Source organism: Hyperolius riggenbachi, chromosome 2 (genome assembly GCF_040937935.1).
Source record: "Hyperolius riggenbachi isolate aHypRig1 chromosome 2, aHypRig1.pri, whole genome shotgun sequence".
Lineage (NCBI taxonomy): Eukaryota > Metazoa > Chordata > Amphibia > Anura > Hyperoliidae > Hyperolius > Hyperolius riggenbachi.
In genome coordinates this window covers 270,397,417-270,415,611 of record NC_090647.1, presented here as the reverse complement: position 1 = coordinate 270,415,611, position 18,195 = coordinate 270,397,417, and the positions used below count along the sequence as shown (strand labels likewise).

Genomic DNA, 18,195 nt, shown 5'->3' with positions numbered 1-18,195 from the left:
TCGCTTCCTCTTCTCTCCGCTGCCACTCTTTCTGGGGACATCTATACACCTGGCTATACTGGGGACATGGTAAGTCCTGGCTACCTATACTGGGGACACCTATACACCTGGCTACATATATTGGGAACAGCTATAGATCTGACTACATATACTGGGGACACCTATAGATCTGACTACATATACTGGGGACACCTATAGAACTGACTACATATACTGGGGACACCTATAGAACTGACTACATATACTGGGGACAGCTATAGACCTGACTACATATACTGGGGACAGCTATAGACCTGACTACATATACTGGGGACACCTCTAGACCTGACTACATATACTGGGGACACCTCTAGACCTGACTACATATACTGGGGACACCTATAGACCTGACTACATATACTGGGGACACCTATAGACCTGACTACATATACTGGGGACACCTATACACCTGGCTACATATACTGGGGACAACTATAGACCTGGCTAGTGGCTACATATACTGGGGACACTGTCTGTTGTCATGTGCATTTACTGGTGAAAGGCTGTCTGTCATAACGTGCATTTACTGGTGAAACGCTGTCTCTTATGTGCATTTACTGGTGAAACGCTGTCTCTCATTATGTGCATTTACTGGTGAAAGCCTGTCTCTCATTACATGCATTTACTGGGGAAACGCCGTCTCTCATTACGTGCATTTACTGGTGAAACGCTGTCTCTTAAGGTACATACATACACGCACCTTTATGTGCATTTACTGGGGAAACGCTGTCATTATGTGCATTTACTGGTGAAACGCTGTCTGTCATTATGTGCATTTACTGGTGAAACGCTGTCTGTCATTATGTGCATTTACTGGGGAAACGCTGTATGTCATTATGTGCATTTACTGGTGAAACGCTGTCTGTCATTATGTGCATTTACTGGTGAAACACTGTCTCTTATGTGCATTTACTGGTGAAACGCTGACTCTCATTACGTGCATTTACTGGTGAAAGGCTGTCTCTCATTACATGCATTTACTGGGGAAACGCTGTCTGTCATTATGTGCATTTACAGGTGAAACGCTGTCTCTCATTATGTGCATTTACTGGTGAAACGCTGTCTCTTAAGGTACATACACGCACATTTATGTGCATTTACTGGGGAAACGCTGTCATTACGTGCATTTACTGGTGAAACGCTGTCTCTTATGTGCATTTACTGGTGAAACGCTGACTCTCATTACGCGCATTTACTGGTGAAAGGCTGTCTCTCATTACATGCATTTACTGGGGAAACGCTGAGTGTCATAATGTGCATTTACTGGTGAAACAATGTCTCTCATTACATGCATTTACTGGTGAAAGGCTGTCTCTCATTACATGCATTTACTGGGGAAACGCTGAGTGTCATAATGTGCATTTACTGGTGAAACGATGTCTCTCATTACATGCATTTACTGGTGAAACGCTGTCTCTTATGTGCATTTACTGGGGAAACGCTGTCTGTCGTGTACATTTACGAGTGGCAGAGGACCTAAACTAGACAGCGGCAGGTGAAATATACTCGATGACCAGCAAAGTGAGAACGGACACCATCTGTTTCCCAAAGCTACCATTGATTCTGTCTGCATCTGGTTTGCCCAGCCAATCCGGAAAACTCACGCAGGACCCATACTTGCATTTCAATCATCAAAATATATGTTCTGAACAGACAAACGAGAACAAGGAGGGGCAAAAAGCATTACTTACCTTTGTGGGGCTGCTCCCTAGCCCTTTGTCTATTTGCACTGCAGTACGGTGACCATATGTCCTGGTTTACCTGTCACGCGTCCTGGAATTGAGGTCCCCGGTCCCAGGCATAGAAATGTTGGACGTCCTGGTCAGTGGACGTTCTGTTCATCTCTCCTCTGCTTCCCCCGTGGCTGTGCCCCACCTACATGACCACCCACAGATCCGTCTGTATAGGCTGGCCAAGCATACCAGGGTGCCATCCCTGTTGCCATGGAGACTGTCCTGGAAATGGTAGGTTGGATGGGCACCACCCCCTAGAGTGAAGCGTGAAGGAGGCGGCAGTGGAGGACTACCATTCCTGGTATACTCCAATGATGCAGAGCCTACAGACAGGAGGATGCTGACTGAAGGATGCAGAGCAATGCTGGGGGGCACTGTACCACTGGAAGAGGGCAGAGAAGAGGGAGTGACAAGGTGAGAGCCCGGTACTGCTTACTGCAGGGACCCCCATTACTGCAGAAGCCCCTTCTCATTCCCTTGTGTATATTTTCTGCTGTACTTGACCCTGCCTCCCCCTACCCAGTCTTACCCTCCCTACCTAGTCTTACCCTCCCCACCCAGTGTCACCCTCTCAGAAGCACTCATTGTCACCATCCCACCCAACTCTGCAGCTCTATGCCAGCACCCAGATGTGGGAACATTTAATACATTTATGTCTGAGGTAACATTTGCTGCATTTCGTATATGTGGGGTATTGTATGTGCATTTCACATGTGCCAGAAGTACCATTTGCTGCATTTCACATTTGCTGCACTTCATATGTGGGAGGTAACGTTTACTGCATCTTAGCGTGTGTAGGAAATAATGTTTGCCACCTTTCCTGTTTGCTGCATTTCATCTGTCTGCGGTGAAGGTTATTGCATTTCATGTATCTGTGGTAACGGTTGGAGCATTTCATGTGTCGGGGGTAATGGTTGTTGCATTTCATATGTTGGAGGTAACGGTTGATGCATTTAATGTGTCGGAAGTAGCGGTTGTGGCATTTCATGTGTCGGATGTAGCAGTTGTCGCATTTCATGTGTTGGAGGTAATGGTTACTGTATTTATTATTTGATGTCATAGTTACTGTATTTATTATTTGATGTCATAGTGGCTGCATTTGCTACTTTGGGGTCATTGTTGCAGCATTTGGTATTTTGTTGGCTCATGATTACTAAATGGTATGCAGACTTATTATTTGATGTCATAGTGGCATTTTCATGTGTCGGAAGTAACGGTTGTGGCGTTTCATGTGTCGGATGTAGCAGTTGTCGCATTTCATGTGTTGGAGGTAATGGTTACTGTATTTATTATTTGATGTCATAGTAGCTGCATTTGCTACTTTGGGGTTTTTGTTGCAGTATTTGGCATTTTGGGGGCTCATGATTACTAAATGGTATGCACACTTATCATTTGCACATTCATGGTGTGAATTGCCTATTTCACCACATCACTGGGGAAACAATGCTTTCTTATGCGTTTGGGGAACGTTGCCTAATTACCTTCAAGCCGGCTTCACACTGCAGCTTGGCGGCAAAAACAGACCTTTAGGGATTATCGCGTTAGTATGCGATAGTCCCCATCTGGCCAAGATCTAAAACAGGAAGTGACGGTCGTTTGCGGTCACTTCCTGTTTCGGGTATACAGAAGTGTAAAAGAGCAAAAAGTACAAAAGCAAAGGGTCCGCACTTGTCCAAGGTTCCGATTATTTATTTAGGACATATCCAATAACAACACATGCATCAAGAGGCTGACATGTTTCGAGCTATACTAGCTCTCAATCATAGCTGATCAGACAATGGTAAAAAGCCCCCTTATATAGGGGGACGTCCATGCACCTGTCCCTCAAAACCCCGCCCAAGGGAGGGGTAAAATGGTTGTTAAAGGATACCACAACTGACATGTGGCATAATAAGATAGACATGGGTATGTACAGTGCCTAGCACACAAATAACTATGCTGTGTTCCTTTTTTTCTTTCTCTGCCTGAAAGAGGTAAATATCAGGTATGTAAGTGGCTGACTCAGTCCTGACTCAGACAGGAAGTGACTACAGTGTGACCTTAACTTATAAAAAATTCCAACTATAAAACACTTTCCTAGCAGAAAATGGCTTCTGAGAGCAAGAAAGAGATAAAAAAGGGGGAATTTCTTATCAGTGAGGGTCACACTGTAGTCACTTCCTGTCTGAGTCAGGACTGAGTCAGCCACTTACATACCTGATATTTACCTATTTCAGACAGAGAAAGAAAAAAAAGGAACACAGCATAGGTATTTGTGTGCTAGGCACTGTACATACCCATGTCTATCTCATTATGCCACATGTCAGTTGTGGTATCCTTTAAGTTGCAAGGGGAGATAAATGTCTCTTATCCAACAATATGGAAATACATACAACAAAGTATTAAAATTCAATGAAATTTAAAACCATAAAAATACCAAGGAGCAGATTTGTACATTCAAAATATGACAATAACACACCATAGATTCCTAAGACGATATATGAAGAAAAGGGGGAAAAGAGGGTACTCAAGAGGAGGGAAGAGAGCAGGGAAGAGAGACCCAAGACTAAGGAATCTCAAGTAATAAGCGCCAGGTCCCATTTGGCATTTAAGCCCTGTGGGAGCCTAGTGCCTAAGCGATGGATCCACATGGCTTCCCTCTTCAAAAGAATTTTGTAAAGATCCCCACCCCTCCTAGAAGGCATAACTCTTTCAATCCCCTGAAACAAGAACCCCTTCATATCCCCACCATGCTTGTCTCTAAAGTGTTTAGCCACATTAGAAATGTTAAGAGTGGACCATCCCGCACCCAGATAATGTTCGGCTATTCTCTGCCTCACGGGTCTCGTGGAACAACACACGTATTGTAAAGAGCAAAGGCTGCAGGTCACCAGATAAACAACATATTTGGAGCCGTAATTAACCACTTCTGTGCCAGGGGGTGGTTTTGCTGATCGGTGCTGCGTGGGCTCTCTAGCCCGCAGCACCGATCAGCTAGCAGCCAGGGCGATCAGACTTCCCCCCTTTTTTCCCCACTAGGGGAATGTCCTGCTGGGGGGGGGGTCTGATCGCCGCCGGCTGCTTGCGCTTGCGGGGGCTCTTCAAAGCCCCCCCTCCGCAGCGCTTCCCGGCCTCCTTCCCCTTCCCTCCCTCTCTCTCCCTCTGTGAGCGGCGCAGGACGGAGTTCCATCCTGCGCTGGATAGGATAGGCTTCAGCCTATCAGGTGCTGGCGGTCCCCGGCCAATCAGAGGCCGGGGATCGCCGATCTCCTCTACGGCGCTGCTGTGCAGCAGCGCCGTATATATGTAAACACCGGGGAAGATCTTCCCCGTGTGTTTACACTTACCCTGCGAGCCGCGATCGGCGGCTCGCAGGGTGTTCACGGAGACACGCTCCGTATGAGCGGCCGTTTCCATGCAATCCACTTCAGGATTCAGGGGCGTAGTTAAGCGTACGCCGAATCCTGAAGTGGTTAATAAATTGCTTAATACTAAAAGAACAACCATTTGAGGCAGAGACAACCGGTTTCAATCTCCGGTGTACATGACAATACCTACAGGTGGAGGTGCCACACTTAAAAGACCCCACCACTGATAGCCAAGTTTTTGGAATGGACTTGGAGTCATACAAACTAGGGGAGAGAATCTGTCCTAGGGTCGGAGCTCGTCTGCTGGAAAATCTGACTCCATTTTTAAGAAATGGTAAAAGGCCTGCATCCCCTTCCAATATTGGCAAATATTTCGTGATTATGTTAGTTACATTCTTGTATTCCACTGAATGCGTGGTTACAAATGTGGGTCTATGCTGACCATATTTATGTTGCCTTACAGATTGCAGCAACTCCAGTTGGGATTTGTCTGCGGCCCTGGATCTTCCCCTCTGAATGGACCATGAGGGATAACCCCGGGCTCAGACGATTCTCAACGATATCCAATTCACCTTGCAAAATGGCTTCATCAGAGCAATTGCACCTTGCCCTAATGAACTCCCCAACAGGAATACTGCGTATTGTGTGTGCTGGATGGCAACTGTCTGCTCTTAGTATAGTGTTGCCAATGCACGGTTTCCTGTATGTTTTAGTGTCAACAGCCCCTGTATGAGCATTACCTCTCAAAATCACATCCAAATAACTGATAGAGGTCATGTTGACTGTATATGTGAACTGGAGGTTGAGATCATTGATTTTAAAGTAATCAACCAGGCTCACTGCACTCGAACGATCACCCCGCCAGACAACCAAAAGGTTGCGGTCACTTCCTGTTTCAGGTATACAGAAGTGTATTGTAACAAATACGCTTCCGTGCATGCATGCTGACAACTTTTTTTTTTTTAATGCGTCGCCATAGACTTACATGACTTCCGGTCTGCCACAGATTGACCGCAACCTGACGAGTGTGAACTCCCCCATAGACTTTCATTTCCTGTGTGAAAGGGCCCTTAGGGTCATGCTGCCTGTGTGTGTTCTAGGAGGAAACTCTGGCCTGTTGCCTCAGAGTTACACTGTTACATTACAGCTAGCTCCACCCACATCATGTCGTGACCACGCTTTGCACCGCACTCACACAACACCCCCCTTTCCAAGTTGGGCCCAGAAAAATCTCACTGTACACTGCAGGAAGTTTAAGGGCCCATTTCCACTAGCTGCCGTGCGTGGCTGTGAGACGCACGGTGGCACTTCCTATGGCACGGCTATGGGATTCGCTGCTGCCTGCACGGAAAAATGCTGCAATGTTGGCCAAATTGCTAAGGCAAGCAATTCGGACAGTGGCAGCATTATCCCCTATGGCAGAGTTTCCCTGCGCAATTTGCCTGCGGGGAAACTCTGCGGATTCGGCCCAATTTCTGCAGCAGTAAAAACGGGCCCTTGAGGCCTCTTTCCCACGGACAGTTGATAGGCAGTGAAATGCCTCTCAAACTCACACAACTGCTTGCTGCTGCCTGATAACTGCTCACTGCTGCCTGGTAACTGCTTGCTGAGCACACAGTTCAACTGTCCATGGAAAATAGGCCTAACTGTTACAGCTGCAGGTTTAGCTGAAGAAGATGATAGAGCACAACTTAGACAAGGGCTAGGAAGCAGTCTCCCAAAGGAAAGTAATGCCTGTCACTCCCCAACAGTCCACACTATTTAAAAACCTTTGATAGGCCCAGTGCACACCAAAAACCTCTAGCAGATCTGCAAAACGCTAGAGGTTTTTGAAGCAGATTTCAGAGCGATTCTAGGCATGTTTAGAGAGGTTTTCTAAACATGCCTTGCGTTTTTGGAGCGTTTTTGTGTAGCAGATTTCAAATATTGTTACAGTAAAGCTGTTACTGAACAGCTACTGTAACAAAAACGCCTAGAAAACCACTCTGATCTAGCGTTTTTCAGAGCGGTTTCCCACTTTCCTATTGTCACAGGGCCCCTAGTGGCCGGACCGCACAATGCCTCCCAATCGGTTTCAGCACACAGACCATGCAATCTGTGGTCGCAATCGGTGTGCAGAAACCGCTGGGATTTTGGCAGCAGACCGGCTAGAATGGAGCCTATGAGTTACGGTAATACAAATTACACACTATTTCAGGGTATAACTGCCACCACCTCCGCTATCATGGGACAGAGGAACCCACTGACTGACTCTAGACCTGCAAATAGAAGATGGTTAAACAAACTCTATTTTATCTAGCTATCAACAATAGTAGCGACTCTTCAGAGACCAGGGTTCAGTTTGTGTGGCTGAATAATAGGGTCGCTGAATAAATAAAGGACGTTAGCGTCGTTTATTAAATATGCAATATAAATAATTAATATACACAGAAAATCGTTAAAATCAACAATTATAGAGACAAATGATAGCACAGTATGAAATAAAAAATGGAATAAAATACTTAGGTTCGTGGAAATATGTCCTTTCTGGGAAAACTCGTAAAGTTCCTTTGTTTCAGTTCAGGAGCAAAGTTCAGACAAGATGGCCGCTAACCACATGGTCCTCTGGTTAGCAGCAGCAGGCTCTTGTGAAGATGGAATTTGGAGGACTGAGGGAGGAGTCCCTGGCAAACACTTTTGACTGATCCCCATCTTTGGGTGGAGTCTCAGGCCTTACCCAGGGGCTGGACAGGGTGTGGTTAACTCCCTGGGAGGGTTCCTGGTGCCCACCAAATATGACATTTTCCATATCTCGGCTTACAGAATACAGAATTCTTTATTCGCCAAGTGCGACAGCCGCCGCACCCGGAATTATTTGTGGACACAGGCAATTGGCATGGTGCAAATAACACAACATAGAGCAAATTACAATACGAGTACCGTAACAACATAGTGCAAAATACAATACATAGTGAAAGAAGCTACATTCTATACAGCCGCATATTTACACCGCAATGCTTAGTACTGGTGACAACTGTTATTGTGCCAAAAGTGAGCATATGGGAATCAGTCATTGGGCGTGCGATCGTGCTCTGGGGTGCCAAGGATCTAGGAGGGTGCTAGAAAATGGCGTTAGAGAGATGGTCTGAATTGAGGAGGGTAATCGCTTGTGGGAAAAATGTATTTCTGCGCCTGGTAGTTTTGGTGGGGATGGACCTATAGCGACGCCCTGAGCGGAGGAGGTTGAAGAAGTGATTTCCAGGGTGGGAGGGGTCATGTATGATCCTGTTGGCCCTGGACTTCATTCTGGATGTATGGACAAGGTCAAGTGGAGGCAGGGGGGACCTGATAATCTTCTCTGCAGTGTTGATAACTCTCTGGAGTTTGAGCCTGTCCCTTGCGTTAGCACCCGAGTACCAGACGATGATGGAGGAGCAAAGAACAGATTCAATGGTCGCCGTGTAAAAACTGGTCAGTAGTTCCCTTGGCATTCCAAACTTCCTCAGCTGTCTCAGGAAGAACAGTCTCTGCTGGGCTTTCTTTTGTGTTGTGGAGGTATTTACATCCCATCTCAGTTTCTCGGTGATGGTGGTGCCTAGGAGCCGAGCACTTTGTACCCTGGTGACCTCCGTGCCATTGATGAAGACTGGGCTGGGTGGTGGAGCGTTCTTCCTGAAGTCCACTATCAGTTCCACAGTTTTTGCCGCATTTAGTACAAGTCTGTTGTCTGAGCACCACCCGAGGGTCCGCTCAATCTCGCGGTGATATTCAAGCTCGCCATCCTCACCAATGAGGCCTAGAATGGTGGTATCATCCGCGAACTAAATGATCTTGACCGTGTCCACAGATGAGGTGCAGCTGTTTGTGTACAGGGAAAAGAGCATCGGCGATAGTACACACCCTTGCGGTGCACCAGTGTTGGTGGTTCTTACACTGGAGGAGCAGTCGCCAAGTCTAACTAGCTGTGTCCTGTTAGTGAGAAAGTCTTTGATCCAGGCACAGAGGGTGGGGTCGACACCAAGTCGTTCCAGGTTGTCATGCAGGTTGTTTGGACAGATGGTGTTAAATGCGGAACTGAAGTCCAGGAGGAGGATCCTGGCATGTCTTGGGTTTATCCAGGTGTTCAGTGATATGTGCAAGAATGATGTTGATGGCGTCATCCACAGATCGGTTGGCCCTGTATGCAAATTGGAGAGGATCCAGAAGTGGATCGGTGTGGTTCTGCAGATGGGATAGGACCAGTCTTTTGAAGGTCTTCATGATGATTGGAGTTAAGGCCACCGGTCTGAAGTTGTTTAGATATGTGACTCCTGGCTTCTTGGGGACTGGAATGATGTCGGCTTTTTTGAAACAGGAAGGAACTTTGCCCAGCTCCAGGGATCTGTTGAAAATGGAGGCGAGGACCGGGGCTAGCTGACCTGCACAGGTTTTCAGACAGGATGGGGATATGCCATCCGGGCCTGAGGCCTTCCTTGTCTTTAGCTTCCGGAGGTGCTTTAGTACATCGGCCTCCTAGACTGTGGCCAGTGCTGGGGGGGGGGGGGGGGGGGGGAAAGCAGACCAGAGTGTGGAGGAGAGGAGGGTAGTGGATGCTTGAGAGAGGATGTGGTCGCCTGATCTATGAGGCGGATTGATTCGGCCTCGAACCTGCAACACACTTAACGGCCACAGATTCATGTTCCTCAGAATATGACATCAAACTTGGGTGCTTTCGCATGCCCGGTTACAAAATAGCAGAATACCTCAGGTTCTGGGTATATCAGTGGCCTCAATTTGATATTAAAATATTCACCAGACCCGGACCAGCAGAATAAGATAACTTTCATACCTCTCATATGAACGGTATTTCTTAAAACATGCTAAAAATCATATACAGCATTCATTTCTCTCTGCTGCTGACGGAGTCAGCCCGTCTGGTCTCCTGCTGTGAGGGAAGCTTCCTCTGGCTCCTACTGGATGAAAGGACTTTTGGTGTGTTAATTAAAATCTGAGCGTGACCAGCAGAACAACCTTGGAGTTTTACACCTCTGGCTAATTAACAAGTCACTGGCCAGGAAGGGGACTCTTTGAAAAAGAAAATGTCATTTGCTGATCGCTGCAAAGACTGAGCAAATCTAACCGAGGAGCGATCAGAAAATCGACTGCGCGAATCTTCCCGATTCGCCTACGTTTCTCACGGATGTTCCGTGACACCTATACTTTGACATTGAGGCAGAAACGCCTCAGAAATCTAAAAAATGCTGCAGCCCCCGAGTTTGTGGAAAAAAATGAACCACTCTGGTGCGCACCATCCCATTCACCCTCATTAGCCAAGCGGTTTTCCTCCTGCGTTTTAAAAATTGCTCCAGAACCGCTCTGGTGTGCACCAGCCCTTATGCTGGATAAACATAGTGCGTTCCCGCACTCGATGCGCCGCTCGATTTCCGGCCGCTTGATTATTTCCAAGCGCATTTCGATGATTGTTAGGTCGATTTACATGTAAAGTATGCCAAATCGACCTAACGAAACGCGAATCGGACATGTCGGAAATAACCAAGTCGACGCGAATCGAGCGGCGCATCGAGTGCTGGATCACACCGTGTGTATCCAGCATAATATAGATTTTCTTAAACGGAACTTTAACCACTTGAGGACCCACCCTTTACCCCCCCTTAAGGACCAGCGCTGTTTGTTGGGATCTGTGCTGGGTGGGCTCTGCAGCCCCCAGCACAGATCAGCGGGCACGCAGAGCGATCAGATCGCCCCCCTTTTTTCCCCCCTATGGGGATGATGTGCAGGGGGGGTCTGATCGCTCCTGCCTGCAGGCATGTTGCGGGGGGGGGGGGGGCACCTCAAAGCCCCCCTCCGCGGCGAAATTCCCCCCCTCCCTCTCCTACCTGTCATGCCCAGTGATCCGGGCTGCACAGGACGCTATTCGTCCTGTGCAGCCAGTGACAGGACGTCCCGTCACATGGCGGCGATCCCAGGCCGCTGATTGGCCGGGGATCGCCGATCTGCCTTACGGCGCTGCTGCGCAGCAGCGCCGTACAATGTAAACAAAGCGGATTATTTCCGCTTGTGTTTACATTTAGCCTGCGAGCCGCCATCGGCGGCCCGCAGGCTATTCACGGAGCCCCCCGCCGTGAATTGACAGGAAGCAGCCTGCAGCTGGCGACGCAGTACTGCGTCGCTGGTCCTGCAGCTGCCACTTTGCCGACGCACGGTATAAGCGTGCGGTCGGCAAGTGGTTAATTGAGGAATAAAAAAAAAAAAAGTTTCACTTCCCTGGGGCTTCCACCCACCCCTTGCAGATGTCTTGTGCCCGCACCATCACAAACTGATCCTCCGGTCCCCCACAGGCAGCTAGTTTTGTTTTCGGCTACTAGTCATTGAGCCACTGGCCACGAGTGTACTTGATCGCGCTCCTGCCACGGCGGAAGGAGCACGATCAAGTATGCGCGCGGCCAGAGCCACACAGGTGCAAAGCCGAAAATGAAAGTAACTGCCTGCGGGGACCAGAGAATCGGTTTGCGACTGCATGGGCACAGGAAGTCTGCATGGGGAAGCCCCATGTAAGTGAAACTTTTTCTTTAATCCTCAGTTCACTTTAAAGAGACTCCGTAACAAAAATTGCATCCTGTTTTTTATCATCCTACAAGTTCCAAAAGCTATTCTAATGTGTTCTGGCTTACTGCAGCACTTTCTGCTATCACAGTCTCTGTAATAAATCAATGTATCTTTCCCTTGTCAGACTTGTCAGCCTGTGTCTGGAAGGCTGCCAAGTTCTTCAGTGTTGTGGTTCTGCTATGAATTCCCCCTTCCAGGCCCCTCTATGCACACTGCCTGTGTATTATTTAGATTAGAGCAGCTTCTCTCTTATCTTTTACAAGCTGGATAAATCGTCCTCTGAGCTGGCTGGGCTTTCACATACTGAAGAATTACAGACAAGGGCAAAGCTGTTTGCAGGAGAAAAAAGAGCAGCCTGAAACTTCAGTGCATGAGAACTGCAGGGAGAAAGAAACACACAAATGATCTCTTGAGATTCAAAAGGAAGGGTGTATACAGCCTGCTTGTGTATGGATGTATTTTCTATGTGTGGACATACAGTACATCAACCTACTTCCTGTTTTGCAATGTTCACTGGGTTATGAAGGGCACACCATCAGTCAAATCGATCGGGTGCTTGACACTGAGATATAGGCATTTGTATCTCCAGATAAGACATTGAACAAATGTGTCAGCACACCAGTATTTCCATAGTTCACGCTCTTTTATTGAGCCATGCGTTCGTTTTGTAACCACGCGCCTTGAAGAAGGGGGACCCTGTGTGGCCCCGAAACAATTGTCGGCTTTTTCCTTTGGTGGGAACGCATGGCTCAATAAAAGAGCGTGAACTATGGAAATACTGGTGTGCTGACACATTTGTTCAAATACTTCCTGTTTTGGTGGCCATTTTGTTTGTTTATAAACAAACTTTTAAAAACTGTTTTTAACCACTTTTAATGCGTCGATGAGCGGCGAAATTGTGACAGAGGGTAATAGGAGATGTCCCCTAACGCACTGGTATGTTTACTTTTGTGCGATTTTAACAATACAGATTCTCTTTAATCTAGTGCTGCGTTTATACATATATTTGCCACTACTGTTATTAGCTGGACGTGTAATGCATTCCTTCGTCCAAGCTGCGCACAAGTAAGCACCCTGCAAAATCAGATGCCTTATTTCTTATCTTCCTTATACAATTCTTACCTGCAAAACATTCAAATAGAAAATGGCTCCTAGACGCCATGATGGAAGCCAGCCATCTCCAGGAAGGGAAATTATGCCCCGCCTCCTGTAACCGCGGCTGCAGCAAATGCCAATTCGCCTCCGCCCTCCGCCACTATTCCTCCTTCCCAGTGCATGTTACAAATGGAATCACGTGACAGAAAGATTCGCGCGCGCGTCGTGACGTCACGCATGGCTTTTCCTGGGTCCTATGCGTAACAGTATTGGTCTTTATTTCCGTGCTTTCCCTATCGCGAGTCCTGCAACGTGACGTCGTGTTCCTGTGCGCGGTGGGAATTTTCTTTTTTAGCTTCTGAGTGTCCTCTTGTTCGCCGCCATCATGTCCTCAGGTAGGTGGCTGATAGTGCTGCTTTATCCCTGCACGCGATGATGCATGAAGATTGGCCTGGTTATATATACCAGGAGGAGGGGTGGGAGAGGTGACGCAGCAGGCCGCAGGAGCTGGGCTGTGTGCGCGGCTGCCATCATCGCAGTGTAGCGTGCTCCAGGCACGAGGCGGGGAAGCTCCTGGCTGCATCTTCACTGGGCCCCTTCTGCAAATGCATGGTCCGGGCCATATACTGTGTATGATGTACCGCGTGTGCAGATGCCTCAATGCAGCACGGATGGTCAATAAGATACGAGTAATCCTGGGTTCATGGATATTTTCATTTAATTGATTTTCTGGGCCTCTTGGGAATAGTAAGACTTAGTGCTGCAGCTCGTTTATAAGCAGATTAAATGTGTATCAACCTGGTTGTGTCTCATTGACTGTCGCTATCTAACAGATTTAATTAGGGTCCTGGGGTTGTATGTGACGCATAGGGAATTGTACAGGTGCCCATGCATCTGATGTATGTGCAAATCGACTGATCTCTGATCAGATTCTGTTGGCTGCCTCTTGATGTAGCACAGGCTGACTCTTGATCAGCCTCTGCATGAAATATCTTGGGAATTGGCCTTGTGGTGCCGCTGTGGTGAAAATTCTTGCAACTTCATAAGATTTTGCAACCAGTTGCAATAATTTATACTTCAAGCTATCAGAAAGTGCAACCTAACAATTGACTTCAATGTATTTGTATCAGAAAATGCAACCCAACCTAACCCTAGTCTCACACAGAACCTAATACCCCCCCCCCCCACCCCCGAGGGAATAACCAGCGAAGATGTCAGTGCTATATAAATAATAAAATGACATCCCTGGAGGGAACTAAACACCAGCAGTTGCAAATAATGACAGCAGGAAAATGTGAAAGAAGGCACGCATGTGCATTTAAGCACTGCCCATTCAAGTTGCAAAATATTACAGGTTGCAATATTTTTCATTACACCGCCTCTGTTGATATTCCCCCAAATGTTAATATTGTCCCTTCCTGGTACCTGTGCATAAAAATCTCCCACCTGTCTGTCCGCCATGAGTGAAAAGCCGCTCCTCCTTTCCCATTTGTATCCCACATGGCTTCTGCGCATAGCACATGGAGTGCTGTGATGTCACGCGCCACGTGGGACTCAAATGGAGGAAGCCGGAAAAGCTGGGTGCTTGTGTCAACCGGACAGGTGAGAAATTTTAATACTGGGAGGGGTTATTTGCTTACTCGATTGATACATTTGATATAGCCTGAAATTGGTCAAAACATTGGGCATGTTTTTTGCAGCACAGACTTTCATCCTATTCAATAAAGTTGGTCTGATGGGCCTACAAGAGTGATAATGCATGGCTACCTCAGCAATTTTTTTTACCTCTCACTTTTAAAGTGTACCTAACCTATGTGTGAAAAAAATGCAATACAAAGATTCTTACCTTAGTAAACGGTTGCTTCTAGATAGTCCAGAACACCGCAACAGTTTATACGACTTTTTTTCTTTCTGCGCACCGACAACTTTTTCACAGACTGCGCGCAATCAAAACGACAGACTGCAGAAAAAAGGCTGCATTCAAAATAAATGCATTGTGCACACGCTGCCTACTGCACCATTATTATTATTATTATTATTTTTTATTTATATAGCGCCAACATATTCCGCAGCGCTTTACAAAGCACAATAAGACGACAAGGGGAACATAGATACAACTAACAAATATACAGCAGAGTTCCAAGCAGCACAAATATTGTTACAAAGACAGTAAACATTAGGAGGATGACCCTGCCCTTGCGAGCTTACAATCTAATGGGTAGTGGGGGACACACTAGGTAAGGGGGTGGAGGATGGATGAGGCAGTGATTCTTTGCCTCTGATTACATTGTGACAAATAAGTAAATAAAGGGCTATAGAATGTTATAAGCTTGTCTGAAAAGGTGTGTTTTAAGAGTGCGTTTGAAGATGTCCAGGTTTGGAGCATGACGTACAGGCTGTGGAAGAGAGTTCCAGATAAGGGCTGATGCTCGTGTAAAGTCCTGGATGCGGGCATGAGAGGAGGTGATCAGCTTAGAGGCCAGGATAATTTCTTGGGAGGAGCGAAGGTTGCGGGAGGGACAATATCTTGAGATTAGTGAGGAGATGTATGGAGGAGACAACTCGTGGAGGGCTTTGTATGTTAGAGTCAGGAGTTTGAACTGGATCCTCTGGGTAATGGGTAACCAGTGGAGAGAACGGCACAGTGGGGCTGCATCGGAAGAGCGTGTGGAAAGGTGAATGAGGCGGGCCGCTGCATTTAGAAGGGATTGGAGAGGAGCTAGCCTGTTTTTTGGTAGGCCACAGAGCAGGGTGTTGCAGTAGTCTAGGCGGGAGATGATTAAGGCATGAACAAGCATTTTGGTGGCCTCTTGTGTGAGGAAGGGACGGATACGGAATATATTTTTGAACTGGAAATAGCAGGTGGTGGTTAATGAGGCAATGTGAGGTTTAAAGGAGAGCTCTGAGTCAAGTATAGCCCCCAAGCAGCGGGCCTTAGTGGTTGAGGTTATTGGGGTGTTGTCTACCGTTATGGTTGCAATTGGTGGGGGTGTAGATAGCAATGGTGGAAAAATCACAATTTCCGTTTTAGTCATGTTGAGTTTGAGGAAGCGGGAGGACATGAATGCAGAAATGGCACGTAGACAGTCGGGGACTCTGGATAGTAGTGAGGACAGGTCAGGAGCTGAGAGATAGATTTGGGTGTCATCCGCATAGAGGTGATACTGGAAGCCAAAAGAGTTAATTAGTTGTCCCAGGCCACGGGTGTAGATTGAGAAAAGAAGTGGCCCAAGAACAGAGCCTTAAGGTACACCAACAGACAGTGGGTGTGGAGAGGACTTGGTGTTAGAGAAGGAGACAGTGTAAGAGCGTCCAGAGAGCTAAGAGGAGATCCAGGAATGTGCTTGTCCCTTGATTCCTAAAGATGACAGTGTCTGCAGAAGCAGAGCATGATCAACCGTGTCAAAGGCAGAGGAAAGGTCAAGGAGTATTAGAATGGAGAACTGGCCTTTGGATTTAGCTACCAGTAGGTCACTAGCAACTTTCGTGAGGGCAGTTTCAGTGGAATGGTGTGTGCAGAATCCAGATTGAAAGGGGTCAAGTAAGGAGTTGGTAGAGAGAAAGGCAGACAATTCTGAATGGATGTGACGTTCCAGCAGTTTAGAAGCAAAGGGGAGGAGCGAGACAGGACGGTAGTTGGATAGAGAAGTTGGATCAAGAGAAGGTTTTTTGATTAGTGGTGTGATGATAGCTTGTTTGAATAAGGAAGGAAAAGTGCCAGTGGAGATAGAAAGGTTGAATAGAGTTGTTAGAGCGGGATTAACCACCCTGGCGTTCTATTAAGATCGCCAGGGCGGCTGCATGAGGGTTTTTTGTAAATAAAAAAAAACTATTTCATGCAGCCAACTGAAAGTTGGCTGCATGAAAGCCCACTAGATGGCGCTCCGGAGGCGTTCTTCTGATCGCCTCCGGCGGCCAAAATTAACACGGAAGGCCGCAATGAGCAGCCTTCCGTGTTTGGCTTCTCCTGTCGCCATGGCGACGAGCGGAGTGACGTCATGGACGTCAGCCGACGTCCTGACGTCCGCCGCCTCCGATCCAGCCCTTAGCGCTGGCCGGAACTATTTGTTCCGGCTGCGCAGGGCTCAGGCGGCTGGGGGGACCCTCTTTCGCCGCTGCTCGCGGCGGATCGCCGCAGAGCGGCGGCGATCGGGCAGCACACGCGGCTGGCAAAGTGCCGGCTGCGTGTGCTGCTCTTTATTTCATCAAAATCGGCCCAGCAGGGCCTGAGCGGCAGCCATCGGCGGTGATGGACGAGCTGAGCTCGTCCATACCGCTAAGATGGTTAAAGGAGGAGGAAAGCTGGGGGATTAGATGAGAGGGAATGGGGTCCAGGGCACGGGTAGTGAGATGCGCTTTGGAGATTAGTGAGGAAAGACACTGTTCAGTTAGTGTGGTGAAAGATGTTAGAGTGGGAGACTGGTCTTGTGGAGCAGGGGGAAGGCAGTTAGTGGTGGGTGAGGGTGCAGGCGGACAGAAGGAATTTATAGGTGACGGCTGTGCTGGTAAAAATGGTTGCGCGTTGAAGCTATTACGTATTGCATCAATCTTGCTTGTAAAGTATGATGCAAAGTTGTCGGCTGACAGACATGTGGTAGGGGGAGGAGGTGGGGGACGAAGTAGGGAGTTAAAGGTGTTGAACAATTGTTTTGGGTTGTGGGACTGTGAGGAAATGAGCGAGGAGAAATAAGACTGCTTAGCAGAAGTGAGGGCATCCCTGAGCTCCTGCATAGTTTGTTTATAGTGATTGAAGTCAACTCAAGTCGTGTGAGTTGATCCGCTAGATGGCGCAAACTGCCTGTTATCAGTCGCTCGTCTAGTCGTTTGTCATGCATACACATGCCTGATTGTCTTCTGATTTTGGTCTGTTTGACAATGAGGTGGTTTGGTTAAGCGTGTGTATGGACCTTAAGGCCCCCTTCACACCAGAGCGTTTTGCCGGCAATTTTGGCAAAACGCCTAAAGCGCTAGCGCTTTTTAAAGAACTTTTTCAGTATGAAGCTAGCACCCTGGAGAGAATTGGTTGATGTGCCCTAGACTCCCAATATCTACACACTCCGATATTCCAGTTACCAGTCCACAGTGGAGTCGGCACCATCAAATGTATTAAAGCTCTTTATTTAAAGCAGCATGATGAGCAGATTACAGATTGCTCATCATGCTGCTTTAAATAAAGAGCTTTAATACATTTGATAGTGCAGACTCAACTGTGGACTAGCGCTTTTTAAAGCGCTAGTGTTATAAAACCCTATAGGCCCGTTCTTGGGCGATTTGCGTTAATCGCCGGCGATAAACGCGTATCCTGCACTATTTTCAGGTGATTTCCCGGCTATCGCGTTTCAGTGCTATAGACGCGCTAAACGGGATCGTGGGAAAATCGCCGCAGTGTACAGTGA

At 47.5% G+C, this 18,195-nt stretch overlaps 2 protein-coding genes across 4 annotated transcripts in view; one reads left to right on the top strand and one right to left on the bottom strand.

The window, feature by feature from the left end:
- RHBDD2 (rhomboid domain containing 2) overlaps positions 1-13,148 on the bottom strand; it is a 56,954-nt gene extending 43,806 nt beyond the window's left edge. The window contains exon 1 of the mRNA XM_068268664.1: positions 12,827-13,148. The gene's annotated coding sequence lies outside the window, so the exon portion shown is untranslated. The remainder of the gene's footprint in view (positions 1-12,826) is intronic.
- Positions 13,024-18,195, top strand: part of TAF15 (TATA-box binding protein associated factor 15) — a 78,700-nt gene continuing 73,528 nt past the window's right edge. The window contains exon 1 of one of the 3 annotated variants that reach the window (XM_068268662.1): positions 13,024-13,194. In XM_068268662.1, the coding sequence (XP_068124763.1) occupies positions 13,185-13,194 (10 nt within the window). In that variant the 5' untranslated portion in view covers positions 13,024-13,184. The remainder of the gene's footprint in view (positions 13,195-18,195) is intronic. The other 2 variants (XM_068268660.1, XM_068268661.1) reach the window with 2 other exon arrangements.